This window comes from Stegodyphus dumicola, chromosome 4 (genome assembly GCF_044657685.1).
Source record: "Stegodyphus dumicola isolate Sdum_Otavi_A_Nest chromosome 4, ASM4465768v1".
Lineage (NCBI taxonomy): Eukaryota > Metazoa > Arthropoda > Arachnida > Araneae > Eresidae > Stegodyphus > Stegodyphus dumicola.
The window spans coordinates 78,977,721-78,995,469 of record NC_140771.1 but is presented as its reverse complement, the minus strand read 5'-3'; the positions used below and the strand labels follow the sequence as shown (position 1 = coordinate 78,995,469).

At 30.6% G+C, this 17,749-nt stretch overlaps 1 protein-coding gene across 2 annotated transcripts in view; it reads right to left on the bottom strand.

The window, feature by feature from the left end:
• LOC118195527 (equilibrative nucleobase transporter 1-like) overlaps window positions 1-17,749 on the bottom strand; it is a 123,136-nt gene that overhangs the window by 5,265 nt on the left and 100,122 nt on the right. The window contains exons 6-11 of one of the 2 annotated variants that reach the window (XM_035367152.2): window positions 13,828-14,035; window positions 11,160-11,219; window positions 9,604-9,798; window positions 6,975-7,079; window positions 3,168-3,363; window positions 913-1,033 (exon numbers count right to left, since the gene is read on the bottom strand). In XM_035367152.2, coding sequence (XP_035223043.1) covers window positions 913-1,033; window positions 3,168-3,363; window positions 6,975-7,079; window positions 9,604-9,798; window positions 11,160-11,219; window positions 13,828-14,035 — 885 coding nt within the window. The remainder of the gene's footprint in view (window positions 1-912; window positions 1,034-3,167; window positions 3,364-6,974; window positions 7,080-9,603; window positions 9,799-11,159; window positions 11,220-13,827; window positions 14,036-17,749) is intronic. The other variant, XM_035367819.2, reaches the window with a different exon arrangement.

The following is a 17,749-nucleotide window of genomic DNA, read 5'->3' as shown; positions in this document are numbered from 1 at the left end:
ATATGCTTTGACAATTTTTCAATCATTCCAATATTGTTTTTATATATGATGCACTCACAATTGGGGTTCGATTTGATGCACTCGTGATTAGGGTTCGATTTGATGCGCTCAAGATTAGAGTTCGATTTAATACACTCACGATGAGTACTCGTGATTAGAGCTCGATTCGATGCATTACGTTGATAGAATCTAACCCCTGAAACCGAGTTCCTGCTCGATTTCTACCAAGTTATCCGAGACTGTGTGAAATTTAAATGCATTATTATCCACTAGGAAATTTTGATTGTTAATAAATTAAACCGAATTATGAATTCATCGAGCTTAAATTTTATTCTGCATTGAATATCAAGCTAAACAGACTGTAACTTTGTAATATTTTTTAAGTTCAGACCTCAAGTAGAGGCCTCCTCGCTCATTACTTAAACTCATTTAGTTTGAACTTTGGTGGAGTTGGCTGAAATAGTAGAAACGCAGGAAAGATTCAACATAAAAAAGTACCGTGTTAATTAAAATAAGCTTTATAAACGTAGGATTTTTGATGGAGATACTCGGCCATAACAGTTAATGTCTAACCATTAAATAGCGTAGTTGAGTAGGACAGAATAAAAGGGTATAAAATTATTACATTTTCTAGTTAAAGCACAAGTCTCTTCCCCTAATCCACAGACGTTGTAAGGTCTTTTTCTATACAGCTTTGTTTACAAAATACAAGTTTAATTATGTATGGATGTGAGTATTTCGTGTTCTGTTCTTCAACAATCATCTATTTATTTTATCATTTTTTACTCGCTAGATAAATATTTTATTAAAAATGATAAATAATTTTAAAATTCTTTAGTTTATAGCACTTTTGCAACAAGAAAATGTGCAGCAATATTTTGTTGCCGGACAATCTTTGAATCTGGAACTTACCTGGAAGACGTCCTCCTGGGACTTCGACTCCCAGACATAAAGTGGAAACTGTAATAATGAGCCAATTGCTGCCGTAGTACTCATTATACCGAGAAGACGGTTGAAATGGCCAGCCGGGAACCTATTATAGAAATCCATTTTTAATGAAAGTTGACTAGTTATAATTATAGAATGTATACAGTCTTCGAGAATTAATGGTAAGATTTTATGAGCTTTCTGTGAAGTACATACACTTACGGTAAGATTTCCAATACAAGGCCATATAATTACGGAGATTTCGTGAGGTTTCTAGGCGATATACTTGTGGTAAAATTCCATAAGATGTCTATGAAGGCCTTGCACTTATGGGAATATTTCATGATATTTCTATGAAGACCATACATTTCTGTGAAGGCTATTTCAGTTCAGTTCTCATAATATAACATAATATGATTTAACTCACTCACTCAAAATGTGCAAATTAAACCATATTCTATGTAAGAAGTTGTCTAAATCCTTGTAACTGCCGAATTTGGAGCTTTGCTATGTAGCGACCTAAACAGCAACAAGATTTTTACCATTTTACTTTTTTCAAACTAATACGAATTTATATACGTATGCAATGCAGCGGAAGGGGCTGAATTGAAGATCTTCATTCACTAAGATGGCGCACCGCCCTCACTTTGCTAACCATATACGAGACAAGTTGAATCCTCAGTCTTCAGGATGATAAATTAGCAAAAACGAGTTTAGGGGTTCTGTTAGAAACGACAGGTTCAACAAAAATATCGAAAACCTTCCACCCACCTCAAGGACTGACGCAGCATTTCCTTGCCAGAGTATGGACTGAAACTGAGTGCAATTACAACTGTCGTGCTGCTAGATATTTTTATGGAATTTAATTTAGTTAATAACAGGAAGTGATTGAATGAGCGTAACTTTTGCAGGAAAAAAAAAAAAAAAAAAGTACTTCCGATCCGCTTCACTTAACATATACCTCATATAGACCTCATAAAATCTAACATTCCCTCCCGAAGAATAATACAGAAATCCTTCACAGACAGCGAATTCATTCTGAATCATTGTGCAGCTTAATTCTAATTAGATATTTTAAACTAATTCTTCTACTGTAATCATGTAAGAGATATTAAAAAATATTTTATGGTGACGTAAAAATATATATGAAAACATTTTGAGCTCGTAAAGCTAATATTCTGCTGAAGAAGATTTAAATTTTCCTTTGTCTTTCTTGTGTTAAAAATACTATATAAAGACGCTTAATGTGTAAAACCAAAAAAACTTTTTTTTTTTTTAAATCAAGATATTTTTTAAACGAGTTAGAAACATTTCCACAATGCAATTACTTCTCAGTTTTTAAAACAGAAACTAAAAATCAGTTTATTAACATTTTTACAATTATTTTATATTTAATTTATTTTACCAGCTATGTATAAAAAAGTTCAAAAAATGATAGCTTGTCTATGAAATTGCTGCTGATGGTAGAAAACTAACTTCAAATAACTTCAAACTTAAATTCCAAAATTACAGAAATTAATCAATGCAAGCTTTAATTATCATACTGAAACCTATGTAAAAGTTTTAATATGTTGCCATTTATGAAAAACAGTAGATTTTTATAAATCATATTTTCATAATGATGTCTTCATAATTTTAAATTTGGATAGTAATAAACATTTTTGGCTACTTGTCTCATTATCAGCAAAGCTATAGTCAATTTGTGAGACAGCTATAATACGATCTTTAATTTGTAGAGTAATTAGGTTCTATGGATGCTGGAACGTCAAAAACGTGCCTTCACTGGGACTCGAAGTCCGGACCTTCCCCATATATGTCGAGCGGGCGCCTAGTTACCCCACGATGGCATACGGAAAGAAAGGAGAAAATAATTTCATATACTCCCCTATTTAAATGACGACTGGGGAGCAGGGGACCCAACCGCCAAATCCTGGTGTTGATAAATTATCGCCCACCACCTTTTAGTATGGGGGCTACTTGTAAGAGTTTTTAGAATTTTTCGAAGCTTAGAAACTGAAGAAATTCGCAATACCCTTGCCCGGAATTCAAACTCCGGACCTTCCGAACACGCGTCGAGCGTGCTCCCAGTTTCACCACGAAGGCATGTGGAAAGGAGGAGAAAATGCCTTATAAATTTGTTGTACCTTTCCTACATTTCGGAGTATTATGATATATATTAAAATACTGATATTGTTCAGAGATCTTTAGTTGCCATTTTCAGTTATGTATATGTAACTTACCTAATTCTGAGATAGGCCGTTGCTACGGCAACGTGAAAAGATCTGAGTATAGTGGTGAAGACTATGGAGATGTAAACAGCAATGTCGTTTTCGAAGAACTTGCACACTTGCACGATGGCTTGGGCGATGGTAGTGAAAAGCATTGGCCAGAATCCTGAACGAAGCTTGATCAGCTTTCGCTTATCGTAATCTGGTTCTGGAAAAGAAATGACTTCGTGATGAAATTCTATTCACGAATGGATAAAATACACAAAGATATCGATGAGAATCCATGTTAATACAAAAATACAAATAAGAGTTAAGAAAATTAGTTAAAAAAATTTAAAAAGAATCTAAAGAAAAGGAATAGGGAACTAGAGAAAGAAAACTGAGTTTAAGAGTAATAAAAAAATTAAGTCAAATTTAATTTTATAAATGTTACAGAATTTCATAACCTATGGAGATTTATTATTCCAGTTATTCTTAAAATTTAACATAATTACAAATCCTATAAGATAGAATTTTGACATTGAAATTAATAGAGAAATCGATTCATGCATTATAAATAGGACAATAAGTATTAGTAATGAACTGTAGTTTAAAGGACAGGGGGAAATTTTGATGTAGAGATATAAAATATGAGATGTTTTTTACTAAATGCGTCTGTTAGGCAATTAAAAGGAAAAACAGAAAATTGGTCATAAGAGAAAAAAAAACTATCATTCTTTCTTTAAAATAATTTCTCTATGAAAATACAGAGGTAATGAATTTTGAATATGTTTTGAATATCTAAGAGATGTTACCATCTTCTGAATATCTTGAGATATTGCTGGGTCATAGTATTTAAAACAGGAAGCAATTAAAAATTTGACAATTCTATGCAGTTTTTTATAGTTTTCAATAAAATTATTTCTTAATGTGAATAAATATAGCAAACAGAATAAAGGAGATATTGACGATGACAAGAACTTCTAATTATAAGCTCGCAATGAAACAAGAATATTTTTTTAAAAAATCCTGACGTAAAATATTAAAAACCAATATTTTTGGAAAAGACTAAAGCTAAATATAATAAGCTACATATAAAAAGCTAAACTTAATAGACCAAAGCTATTCATAATCTTGTAATAATTAACAAATAAAGTGCTCTGAAATAAAAAACAAAATGAATATTTTTCGATTGATGCAAATGTTCGAGTTAGTTAAATGATAAGAATAATATTGAAAATAAGCTAATATACTGATGAATTATTTTGAAGGTGTGACGTGATTGAAATGTAAGTAAATAATTTTAACTTAATACGCAGTTTGAATCAACGTGATGGATTTTGAATCAAAACGATTCATTTCAGTTAATTACAGGGAGAAAGCATTCGGAGCTCATAATTTGCATAAAAGTTTCCCAAGTTTAAGAAAATTTCGAACATTTTTAATTGATTAAATATGTTTCTCACAAATTACTCTTACATTTCTAGGGGAAAATATTGAAATTTAATGAACGTAGAATTTATTTTATGCAGATTTTATTAATTTTTGAGCAGAGAAATTACAATTAAGTTAAAAAGACAAAACCAGTGGTTCATTAGGGAGAATCATCACGTTACAACTTCGCTTTCTGTCATTAAAAAGAAATTTGCAATAGTATCTTCTTGACTTTCTGTTTTTCGATCAATTTTTCCATAGGAAGTTTGGTTCATTCACACTGTGTAGGCATTTCCCAAACTGTCTTGATCGGGCGTTAACTATCAGCACTAAGAAAGTATGACTAAAATTTTTAAATGTATTCCCTACAGTTTATATTCTTTGTTGCAATAACATATTGCAAAAGTTAGCGCAGCATAAGTAAGGTAATTTGAAGTTCTATTCATATCATTCCTTTAGAACCTATGGATATCCAAATTTCTATGAAGAACAAGCAAAAATATAACTTGTGTTATGTAACACAAGTTTTGGCTCAAAAATTCTGAAGGCCTAGTTCTAGCCATGTTGAGCTTAATTATTATTAGAATTTGGGTATCACCAACATACCACTGCTGGGCTGCTTTCACTAGTTATTGGAACTTGCATATCGCCGATATACCATTAAATAATATTGCACTTTAATGTAATATTTGGATTCTTCGAATCTCTTGAATCTTTCATAAAGGAATAAACAAAAGAAAAAAGAAATCTTTACCTAATATTAAAAGCTTTTAATTTAAATAAATTTAGAAACATGCCATTTAATCAAAACAAATTAAACATTTTTAAATATATCTACATCTATGAAGAAGGTAAAAGATTAAATTAAATAATAGAAAAACACAATTCAAACTATTAAATACTAAGGTTTATTTTCTCAAAGTAATGTGACAAAATATATTTGAATAATAGTTCAGATTTTGTAGTGTTTCTAAAGTCTTTTTTAAAGTAAAGCAGGCGTAGAAGGTGGAAGATTATTTCAAGGGTTATTACAAATAAACTCTAAACAAATAATCTAACATATAAATAAATACTAGAAACACAGATTACACATATAACGCAAAATACTTCTTAAAAAATTAAGGATGGATCGTTACGCGTTAATACACTGGTAATCAGGTAATATTCTTTTTTATCGTGTTCAATATATTATCGCGTTATCAATAATCGCATTCATCTTTAACGAATGTTTATGCTCAATGTAACAATGAAACTGATTATTGCTAAGTTCTGAAATTAAAATTTTTAACAAATTTTTAATCCAAAGGGGCTTTGTGCCTGAAGGACTATTGTTTTTGTTTTGCGATTTTGCGCTGAATCACTCTGAATATCCGTTTTACTTTTCAAACTGTTGCCACAAATACTATCGCCCTGCATTATATTTGAAGAAATTAAATAATGAAGAATCTGCATAAATGTATATATGTTTCTTGCATTGTGATAAAACAACGGTACCTAGAGCCATCAAATTTTGCAAGACATAATCCTACTGCGAATAAGGGCATCTGGAAGACCAAATTTGAAATTTGGAATTTGTTTTATTATCGGTTTCATATTTTGTAAAGCTTTAACGAATTTTTTATTAACAAACTCAACGATTTAAAAGCGAGTAATGGCAACGCTCTACGGAAGGGAAAATGATTTTTTTCCCTCCCGTAGAGTGAAACTGTGTCTGGGAAATTCTAAAGATATGCCCTCTTTGGACGTAATTTAAAATCTGAAACTTTTCAGTTTTTTTTTTTTTTTGGGGGGGGGGTTCGTTTTAAAAGGTTTGTATCACAGGATAAGAGAAATATCAAAATTAGAGGTTTCGAAGCTTAAAATATTTTAAGACTAGTGGAATTCAAGAATTTAAATAAGTGATCCTTACTAGTTATTGCTTTCAGTAACAGGCATGGATATCTGCGGTTTTCGAAAAATCTTTAATGTGTTATCATAATATAAATTATATTTTTTTCTGCCCTAGCATTAATTGCTTCTTATAGCTTCCAATAAAAAGGAGGAAAAAAAACTGATTTAAAATAAATAATGGAAATAAGCGAAGAAAAAAGAACTGGTTTAAAATAACTAATGGAAAGAATAGAAAAAAGAATTATTTAAAATAGCTAATGAAAAGAAGTGACAGAAAACTTGTTAAAATAACTAATGAAAGGAAGTGAGAAGAAAGAACTGCTTTAACTGCTCATTAATTATTATTAATGAAAGAAAGTGGGAAGAAGAACGGGTATAAATTACTAATAAAAGGAAGCGAAGAAAAAGAGCTGTTTTGAAATCACAAATGAAAGGAAGCGAAAGGAAAAAGAACTGCTTTAAAATAACTAATTAAAAGAAGTGGAGAATAATATACATAATAGTTACATAACGTACCTTGTGATGCAGAGTTCAGTGTTCGATCCATCACGATTCCGGCTATTGGTGCCAGGATAAGAGAAGATACTTGACACAAACCATAAATTTGTGTGTACATGCTCACTAAGGCGAGAAAAATTGGTAAATGCATATATATCATTCTGAAATTTACTCCTCGAAACCATTTTAAGCATCTGAAGCAAACTGGTAAATCATGCTGGCATTCACAGGTTAGCGGAAGCAGAAATTCAAATTAAAAAGACCAATTAAGCAATTATTACTCAAAAGCAAAAAATAAATCTTAAAACCGCTGAATTCCAGAAGTGTAAAAACTAGTGTTAAAAAATAAATATTAATACCTGATCTTCGTCTAATGCTTTCTTGGTTGAAAAATGTAAGCGCAAAATGGGGGCCTGAATTTTATTTAGTTTGCTGATAATAACTGCATTTCTCTGCAGTGTTTGTCGAAATTGAAGTTGCATTATATCAGCAAGTCTTTGATAATAATGAACATCCTTTTGATATTTCATATCATTTTAGCTCCAAAACTGAACTTTTAAATCTTCCGAGGAAGTTTGCTAACATTTAATAACAAAGAATAAGCTTGGAATTTTACATATCATCTTTGTTCCAAAAATAAACTTTGAAGTCTTGCAGGGAAACTTGTGTGCCCTTAATAATAATAATGAACTGATTTTTACTTAATTTCAGTTCTAAAAATAAAGTCTCACATTACTATGACTTTTAAGATATGCAACTGTCATGTAGTTTTTATGCTTAGAACACATTTTATGGTGTAGGCTTACAACTTAGGCATAGCACCAAGAAATGAATAAATTTTTTCCTTGTTCTGTCTTACTGTCGTTGTTAGTTTGAATAACTTTATGCTGAAGAGGAATGGGATGTTCCATTTTAAAATTCAGTTGTCATTCTTTGCGATCATATTCTTATAAGCGTAAACCTTCAAGGCGTCAAAACTTCAGAAATTGTTTTGGTGCTATTAATCAATGACTATGACAATTTGAGCAGATGGATTAAAACCTATAATGCACAAGAGGATTATCGAAAATGACTGAGCAGCTAGGAATGGAAGTTGGTGCATTTTAGGTGGGACCAAGTCTTTAAATTTCATATAACAACTTCATTATTAAATCAGATTTAAGATCTTCGATCGAAGATTTGAAGTGGGTCAAGTAAACTTCGGAAATGAATTGTTTAATTTTCTGCATTAGTTTAATTTATTAGTTTCACATTTCGTATAAGGGAAAAAAAAACATTTTTTTTTCTTATTTTAAGCTTATTTTATTTTCGAAATATGCTTGAAGAAAATTTAATGTTGAAACTCTTTTTTTTCTCTGAGTAAGAGTTGCAGCTTCTTGTCATAAAGTACTTTCAGTATTTCCATTAAAATCTTTACTTCTGGAACTTCATTGTGGTTTTTCCATGTATTATCAATGCTTCGAGGATTCTTTTTAAAATAGATTTAGTAGTGATCTAGTGAAGAATAAATATTTCAGATCTACATTCTATTAGCAGATCTATAATTAATATATCTACTTACAGCTGTGTATAAGTTGAACTTGGAAAACGACAGAAAGAATTTTGAGCAATTAGTACTTTTTCATTTCATTCTGCATCCCTGAATACTTTAGCAACAGGGTTATTTTTATCACCGTTAAAGTATGCTTAATATAGAAAAGGAAATGTTATGAATTAAAGTTTTTTGCATAAAACCACATTTATATTATACTATTTTAGATAGAAGAGGATTTTTCTCGCACGGAATTCATAAAAGAATACTTTTTTTTTTTCCTTTCCTTCTTTGTTTCGTTTTGTTTTTGAAACACTTACCGTTTTCAAGATCTTAAATATTAGAAAAGGATTGAAATTTTAGCAGCGTTACTGTATGCTTTAAATAGAAAATGAATAGAAAACCATTAATACAGTATAAATTTTCACTTAAAAGCAGACCCATCTTATATTAATTTAGATATTCACAATCTTTTCAAAAGCTGTATCTATCATCATCAGAAAGCATCAATATAAATAAATAATCATTCTGTAAAAAATAATATGTTAAAACAAAAGTAATACATGAAAACTGGATATAATAAAGATGACAAATTAATAATTAATAATTTTAAATAAAAATTTAATTGATGCAAAGCTTATATCCCTCAAATCTAAACGACTCAAATATAATTTTTAAATTTTAATTCTTACTTTAAATTTTAATTAAAAATTAAATTTTAATAAAAATAAAAGTACAAAATTTTAAATTACACTTTTAAATCTAAATTTATTTGATCAAATTCTAATTTAAATTTTTGAACTTTTAATTAACCACATTTAACTTAAAAATTTCTATTAAGGAATTACTTTAATAAAAATAAAATTTACACTTAAAATAGATTAAATTTATTTTAAACTTTTACTTTGAATTTAATTTTAATTCTGAACTTTTAAATACAATGGCATTTTTTTTATTTTAACAGAATGACAACAGAAAACAAAAATATTATTTAATCATATTTATTAATATTTTATTTGAAATGTTTAACTGACTTCATAAATAAAAATAAATAGATAAATAAATAAAAATGTTCACAGCTTGAAAGATTCATGGCACAAGGCACTATCAGCTTACCGGTATGGAAATCTGTGCTTATCCTTTCCATCCACAAGTGGAGGGATCCCGAATAGTTGAGGGTGGCTAAAAGTAGCCATGAGAACCAATACTGGTGCAAAGAGAAGGAGAAAGACGTGAGGGCAACTTTGAAAGGTAGCTGTTCGTCGCACACTGCAGGACTTGTCTCCTTTTCGTTATTAGTCACTGGTATCACTGGAGACAATAACAAAAGGTTTTTTTTTTTTCTTTTATCAGTATTCATTAACTATTACAAGTAGCAAGCTTCAACTTCTTAAATATCTATTATTTATTTAAACTGATTTGTTTTATTAAATTTATTTATTAAATAAAGTTAGTGAGATAGTGTTAAGTTGATTAGTTATATTAAGTTATTAACAATTTAGTGTTAAGTTGATTAGTTATATTAAGTTATTAACAACTTAGTATTAAGTTGATTAATTATATTAATTTATTAACAAATTAGTGTTGAAGTGATTAATTTTATTAACAAAAGTGAGTTAGTGTGAAGTTACTAACAAATTAATGTTAAACTGATTAGTTTTATTAACAAAGTTAACGATTTTAGTGAGTAAAAAAACACAGCGGTTACTAAAATAAACTTTATTTTAGCAGAAGCGCTTTCGGCGATTCACCATCATTGCCTTTTTCATTAAATAAAGGATCAAGAATCCTAAACAGAAAGAAAGATTGACGAATTTTCGATAACTTAAAAGTTAAAAAAAATAAAGACCTTTCTTTTTTAAAAAAATATTTCGTTTTAAAAAAAATGAAAATAATTTCTTCATAAAAGTTAAAATAAAATTACTGAAATAGTTTCGGTATCTTTTGTCACAGAAATTAAACTTGTGTGATGTTAACGCAAATTCATTATTTTATTTATTTTCAAGCATATTTAAAATAGCGTATCTCCACGGCGTTGCATTAATGTAGGTCAGCAAACAGGTCAATGGTCGAAATATTATTCCATTTAGTACAATTAAACATAAAAATATTTATAAAATTATTTTTTATATTATGTTTATGATTTATTTCTGGTGTAACAAGGGAAAAATCAATTTTAAAACATCAGTAAACAGGACCATACTAATACTATTAAAATAGTTGATAATTCTCACCATAGATGGCAGCACCACTATTGGCAAAAGCAATTTTAATTTAATTGATGGTGCTGTCATCTATCGATAGCAATTTAATTAACTTTAACGATTAAGACTGAATTTTTTTTTAACGAAAACTAACATTCAGTAATAACGATATTAAATTATACTAATTTTCAAAATTCAGTTTATTTTAAGCATAAATGATAGCTTCATTTTCCAGTGAAAAATGTTGATAAGTATGTAATTTCAAAAGAAAAGGGAATAAGAGTCAATTTCGATATTAAACATATAAGCAAATTGAGCATACATCAACTGATATCTAATGAAATTTGTTAGACGTATAAAACATGAATTCATATAAAGTTATATAAAATAGCTTAACAGATTGCTTTCGTAGGGAGGGAGAATTTTACGACTAAATATTTATTGCTAACTATTAACAAACAATTTTACCTTTCATTTGGGGTACAGGCTCTAAACCTTCGATAGTTTTCTTGTGGCTAAGTGGCGAAGCTGAAATAAGTAAAATGAAATATTTTTATTTCCAGCTTTAAAAGCAATATTGAACGAAGAGGTAACTGTATAGCCGATGAATAAAAACTTCTTATTAACCTTCTGATCTCTTATCGCTTTACATAATTTAGTTTTGGTTACACTATATATCAATAGACGACACATGTTTACAATTCCATGTTTGAATAAAGACTTTCAAGTGTAGAAATAAGGCAAAAAAGCAGCTTAGATTGGTGAAAATTTTAAATATCACTCTGTCGAAGATTCAGAAAAGATCTTTCTTTGTCTTAATCAAAAAAGTCATTTTCGCAGTTTTTTTAGTTCTGAAGAAAGGAAGTCCTTCAGAATTGACTGAATTTAATTCAAAATTCTGAGTAAATCTAAACTTCTTTTTTTTTTTCCAGCCCAAAAGTCTCGGAACACGATTTCGCGATTGTTGCCATTCGAAAAAATGTAAGATGCCATCTTTTATATTTATTCTGTCAGTTATTAAATAGCAAACTAAACTATTTTAAAGCAAAAGATGTAGTTCTTAAGAATATTTACTTTCTTTTTACTTTCGTATTTAAATAAAAACGTATTTAGTAAATGATATAACTAATTAAAAACATTCAATAGTTTTACAGAATTGCATTACATATATATATATATATTTTTTTTTTTTTTTTTTTTTTACTTTTTAACTATACAGAAGATATGTAACGCTGCTACATTATTTTAAATGTCTGTAGATAATATCTACTGATAATCCAAATTAAACTCTATCAAGAGCTCTTTTGGACGATCCTAAAAAACATGAACCTTTTCATTTTTTTCCCTAATTTTAATTTTTAGTGGCCATTTTCCCCCAATAATATTTCTTGAAATCTAGTTAGTTCTCATAAAATTAACTCCCAAGAACTCAATGAACTAATCCTAATTCATTAAATCTTAAAATAACCCAACTCTAATCTCATTTCACTCCCCTTTTGAATAGTATCTTCAAAAGTCACATTTCTGTGTTATTTAATAGGTAGATCATTCATTCGCTGCTTGTAATAAAATTGAACACTTAAAAGAAATTGTGATATTTTCCCGTGCGTTCTCTAGTAGTCCACATCTGATTACAAACTAAAAGATTCAAGGTTCGAATCATGGAGAGAACACGGATGATTTCTGAAAATTCTGGCTTCGAAAACAAACTTTTCTACATTAGAGTTAGAAGTAAATTGTGGAGAACGGTAATTCATCACCGCCTGCACTTTAAGGATGTCATGCTTTCTCTTATGTATACATGTTCCTGCTTTTAAGTGAGTCAGAATTTAAGGAAGTTCCCCTACACACCCTCGTAGTGTAAGTGGTCAGCACTTGCAGCTGGCGACTGGGACATCTGAGATTCGAAACCGAAAAAAGGCATAATTGATTTCTCCAGGCTTCGCAAGAACCTAACAAGCTTTTCTTGAAGCAGTTATAGACTGCTCTTGAGATCACCTCTTTTCAGGAATATCAATTCAAACTCATTGAATTAAAACATTGAGCACAGACATTATAATTTTAATCCTCATCTCCGAATTTTTTTACAACCAAAACGAATTATTCTTATATGAAAAGGCCGCAGTTCTTTCACAGTTTGTTAGAGAGGAAAAGGAAATCGTAATTTGACGAGAAACGGAAACATTATTTAATTCTCGAGGTTTACAAGAATTTTACTAGAGAAATAATATCCTAAAATTTAAAAAATAAATATTATCGAGAACTGGGTCCTGAAATTTATTTTTCTCGGGAGCCACCCAGACGGGAAAAAGGTTAGTGACCCTGACTGCTATATACAAAAGCTTGGGTTCGAATCCCGGAGAAGGCATGGATGTAAATTGTCAGTCCGTTCATGGGAAGTAACGGCGGCCGCCTGTTAATTGCCTCCACAATAAAATGAGCCCCCTCTTCTGGCCTTAGTAGTGGGAAAAGCTTAACAATGGCTAGTGGTCGCCATATAAAAGTTCTCTGAAGCTAGAATTGGAGATTTATTGTTTCTCAAGAAGTAGGTACTGAGAAAAAGTCCCATTTTCAGAAAGAAATTTTCAAGCCCAGTCACTATACCAAACTGTCGAAAACAAAAATTGTAAAAGCGTTTAGACCGACACAACGCATCTGGACTAATTTTCAATATGTCATCCTAACCTCAATCATGTGTCAACCCATATGTCGTTGCAATAAGCAACGATTGCAGCTCTTTTAACACTTGTTGTAATAAAATGATACTCGTTAAAAACCTCAGTAAGTTGCGACAGTAAGTAAACTTTACTAAATAGCATTCGGAATGATAAGATATGCATCAGTAAGTAAGCAGGCGTAACGAGAAAAAAACTGTACTTTCGTATAAATATAGTCCTCTCTTAATGATAATCCTCCTCTTACTGATTAGCATTTATTTAAGGCATTAGATTCCTGAACAACAGTTGCTTATTAAAGCTTAATTTAAAGTAGCCTCTGGCGTTACGTATGACCAAAAGACTCCTCTAAATTCAATAAAATTATGTGATTTCAAGCTATCTGTTAGGCAAAAATACAATTTATTTTTCCTTGAATTTTTATAAGATACTATCTATACATACAAAAGATTTGCACTTACCTGGAATAAGATTAAATTTTCCGACCTGTCCCGTGGCAATGACTGCAATGTCCCCCACTCTCTTGAAGATCGATTCTCGGCACTTCTCACTTTCTTCTCGTATCCGGTCTACTGGGAGGCAGAAAAGTGTGATGGGCAGCATTGAAGCGCTGAAAGCCACAAGGACGTAGCAGACCCATTCCCAAGGCAGGCCTGCATCATAACCGTACTAGCAAATACAAATGAAACGCTACAGTAGAGAATAACGCTCGAAACAGGACAAATACAAGAAAAGGAAAGCATGACTGGTGTGGAAATTGCAATCTACAGTTCTTCTAGATAGTAGATTTAATATTACTGTAAAAAGCAGCAATTGCTTGGTCAATTCCGTGGCTAGCTATGCCAAATCTTATGCAGAACGGCTTGATCTCGAATTTCGACTGAAAATTAGACATAACCAAGCGCAGTTGCGGTGCATCATCGCATAAAATCCTTGCGCTTGAAAACTAGCAATCGGCATGACTAATAGAAATATAACGGTGGATGTAAGTTCTTACGGACACATCTGCGCAGCGATCTAGCCGTCATTATTGTCATAGTGCTAAAATTATTGCCTTCCTTCACACACTTTGATACTTTAAAACTTCGATGCTTTGCTTTATGCCTGTGTCAGCAAGAATTTCATTTCGCTATTACAGGCACCTCAAATATCCCTGATTTGGGGAGCAATATCGTAGATAGATCCTTATAGGGAATTGCACGTAAGAGAGAAAAGCTGGCACAGGTCAGCATGTAGAAAATATGCATTGTGACACACATGTGAGAAATGTAAACGTTCACATTCTGTGGAGCAAGGTTTAACGCGTAGCCGGTTGTCATTGGTCAAATGCCAAATCGTGCTTCCTTCGCTATGATTGATCGGTTCTTACACTTGACTCGCACAGAATTCAGCTATCGAATAAAATCCTTACACCAAATCATGGACCTTATAAGACACAGACCAACCCAAATGGGTTTTCTCCCTCGTCTGACGCGTTCTCCGCTGTCACCTTGACAGGAGTAGGAACGACTTGCAGAAATTTAACAGTGGTTGCCTATTGCAGCGTGTGTAATTGCCAAGAAAAAGTTGGCTGTAGCGCCTCATTTCACAAATTAGAATTTCTACATATTTTTATTTTTAAAACTGAGATTGATTTTTAAAAATTTATCATATTTATCAAGCATAATTAGCGTTCCAAATAATTATAAAGCTATTGCATGCTTTCAGGGCTGGATATTCCTTTAGCTTTTCCTATGCTGTAAGGAAATTTGTAACTACTTCTTTTAGAAAATAATATTTTATATCTGAACTAATAGAAAATTTCAAACAAGCAATTTTCTCTTGCAATTTTTATGCTTTTTATTGGTGTAAAAAAATACTAAAATATTTAAAAACAAGTTTTCGAAAGCTTTGTTTGAAATTCTAAATTGTGCTGCTTTTTTAAAATTATAGATGAGTAGTATAGCACAATTTCTACAAAGGAATTTTATTTCAATTATATTTCATAATACATCATAGTGATAAACACTTTTGATTCCTTAATAATTTTTTGTACATTTAATTCTAACATTGAAATTGTATTTAACCGTAATAATTAATTTTGATTGTAAATTATAGTGATCAATTTTTTAATTTATTTTTAGTTCTGCATAAGATTTCTTTTATTTACTGTTAATTTAATTTATTAGCCCAAAGGGGCGGTAGCTTAGAAAGGCTGTTAGTTTTGAAGCGGCATTTTGCACTGTTTCACTAAAAATGTCCGTGTCTCCTTGCAAATTGTTGTTACTAAATATTATCGCCTTGCATTATATTTAAGGAAATTAAATAATGATGAACCTGCATGAATACATGTATGTTTCTCGCACTGTGACAAAAACGACGGTATCTAGAGCCATCAAATTTTGAATAATGTAATCCTCCACCCGAACATGGGCATCTGGACGGCCGAATTTCGAATTTGATTTAAATTTCATATTTTGTAAAACTTTAACGAATTTTTTATTAATAAACTCAACGAGTTCAAAGCAAGCAATGGTAACACTGTACGAAAAATAACATTTTTATCTCCAGTGTGGAGATTCTAAAGATATGCTGTTTTCAAATGTATGTGGCTTACGGGCGAAGAACATGATATTCAATAAATATAGGTAACACACAAAACGTTACAAAAAGGATCCTTTTGGGCGTAATATAAAATCTGAGTGCTTCTAGATTTTATTTTTTCTTTTTTTTCCTTCATTACACTCAGAAAATTTTATGCTCCAAATTTTATAAATTACTAAAATAAATAATCTACTTTAATGTTAATAATTTAATGATCATATAATCAAATAAATGATCGTTTTGTAATGTTATAGTTTTAAAAATCACTGCTTGATAAAGTTCATTAAATTTTTAAAAATGTCAGATCTAATTTAATTTTACCTTATTTATTTCAAAGCATCACGTACTATAAATCTTATTTAATTTTACTTTATCTGTACGCAAAATTAAGTTCATAATTTTTGCGCGCAGTGTTTTTACCGTTTTACCAAAGTAAAGATGTTTGTACAAGAATTGCGAGTGAAAAAAATGCGCGAAATACAGTAAAAACTGCTTTAATGAGATATATTAAGTCCTATTTGAAAAAAAAATGACTTTCATAATCTCATCACTAAACAACGTATCGCATTTAATAATTAAAAACAGTTATGTGATACAAACGCCACAGGTTTTAGTGTTAAAGTAAACCAGATCATCCTTACTCTTTCTTGCGGACATTTCGGTGACGCGCGCCCCGTCCACTGGGTTAGTCTATCTTTTATAAGGACCATGCACCAAGTTCTATGACGTAGCAACATTTGGTTGCCTCGCAACGAAGTTCGACTTTTGCTCCTTATGCATCGCAAAGCTCTCGTGTGAGTGCTCCAGAAGTCATTTAAATTTACCAACAGCCGAGTGGTAAAACAGTTATTCAATCTAATTTCAAATCTGCGAGAATAAGCTGCATGGTTTGCCTTAGGAGACGCATGCGTTTGTGAAGGAATTTCTAAGGAAAACTGACTCCCTTAGCTTACAAACGATTAGCCATAGAACATTGCAAATCTGTATATATATATATGGGACTGCTATAATAAATATTTGTGCGCCTCTTTCTTTCTTCAATCGGCAGTACCAAAAGTGTATATATATATATATCCACCCCTTAACCGGTTGAAAAGTCGTTACCCGGCCTTTCTTTTCGCAATCGTCGCCCGTAAACATATACTTCCATTTACAGACGTGTTTTAATTGACAAAAATATTTAATATTAAATAAAAAATGTAATTTGGGACAAATAAAAATATCTAACTTATAATTCTGTCTTCTTGTTCTATATTTTTATTTGGGAAATTTTTACATTCGATATGAAAAAAAATTCTAAAAAGTTTGGCTTTTGTACGACAAAAGTTGAACGGGATATTTAATTTCAAAATTTGCAATTTTGTTTTCGACGTATTTAGAGGAACCGATTAATGAAATTAGAGCAATTCAAGGAAATGAGTTTAAATGTAGATCAGGAAAAAATGTGTATAATTTAACTAGCCGTACAAAGAAAGCACACATTTTAGTTTTGCTACTAAACAGGATTATATATATTTTTTCATTTCAAAACTTTTGTTGCTTTTGTGTTACAAATTTTGAGAATTAACACCTCTATTTCTTATTTGTTATTTTCTACATCAAATATTAATCTACATTTTTTATTTTTGCACATATTGGATTATTTCTGTTTTACACGCTTTTGGAATCCGTCCACTAATTGAAAATTTTTAGACTCAGTCTACTAATTGAAAATGTTTATTAGATTTTTAAGTCTTCGCTTGTTTAAGAATTTTGTGTTTATTTTTTATTCAACCTGCATATTTTCAAAATTTGCATATA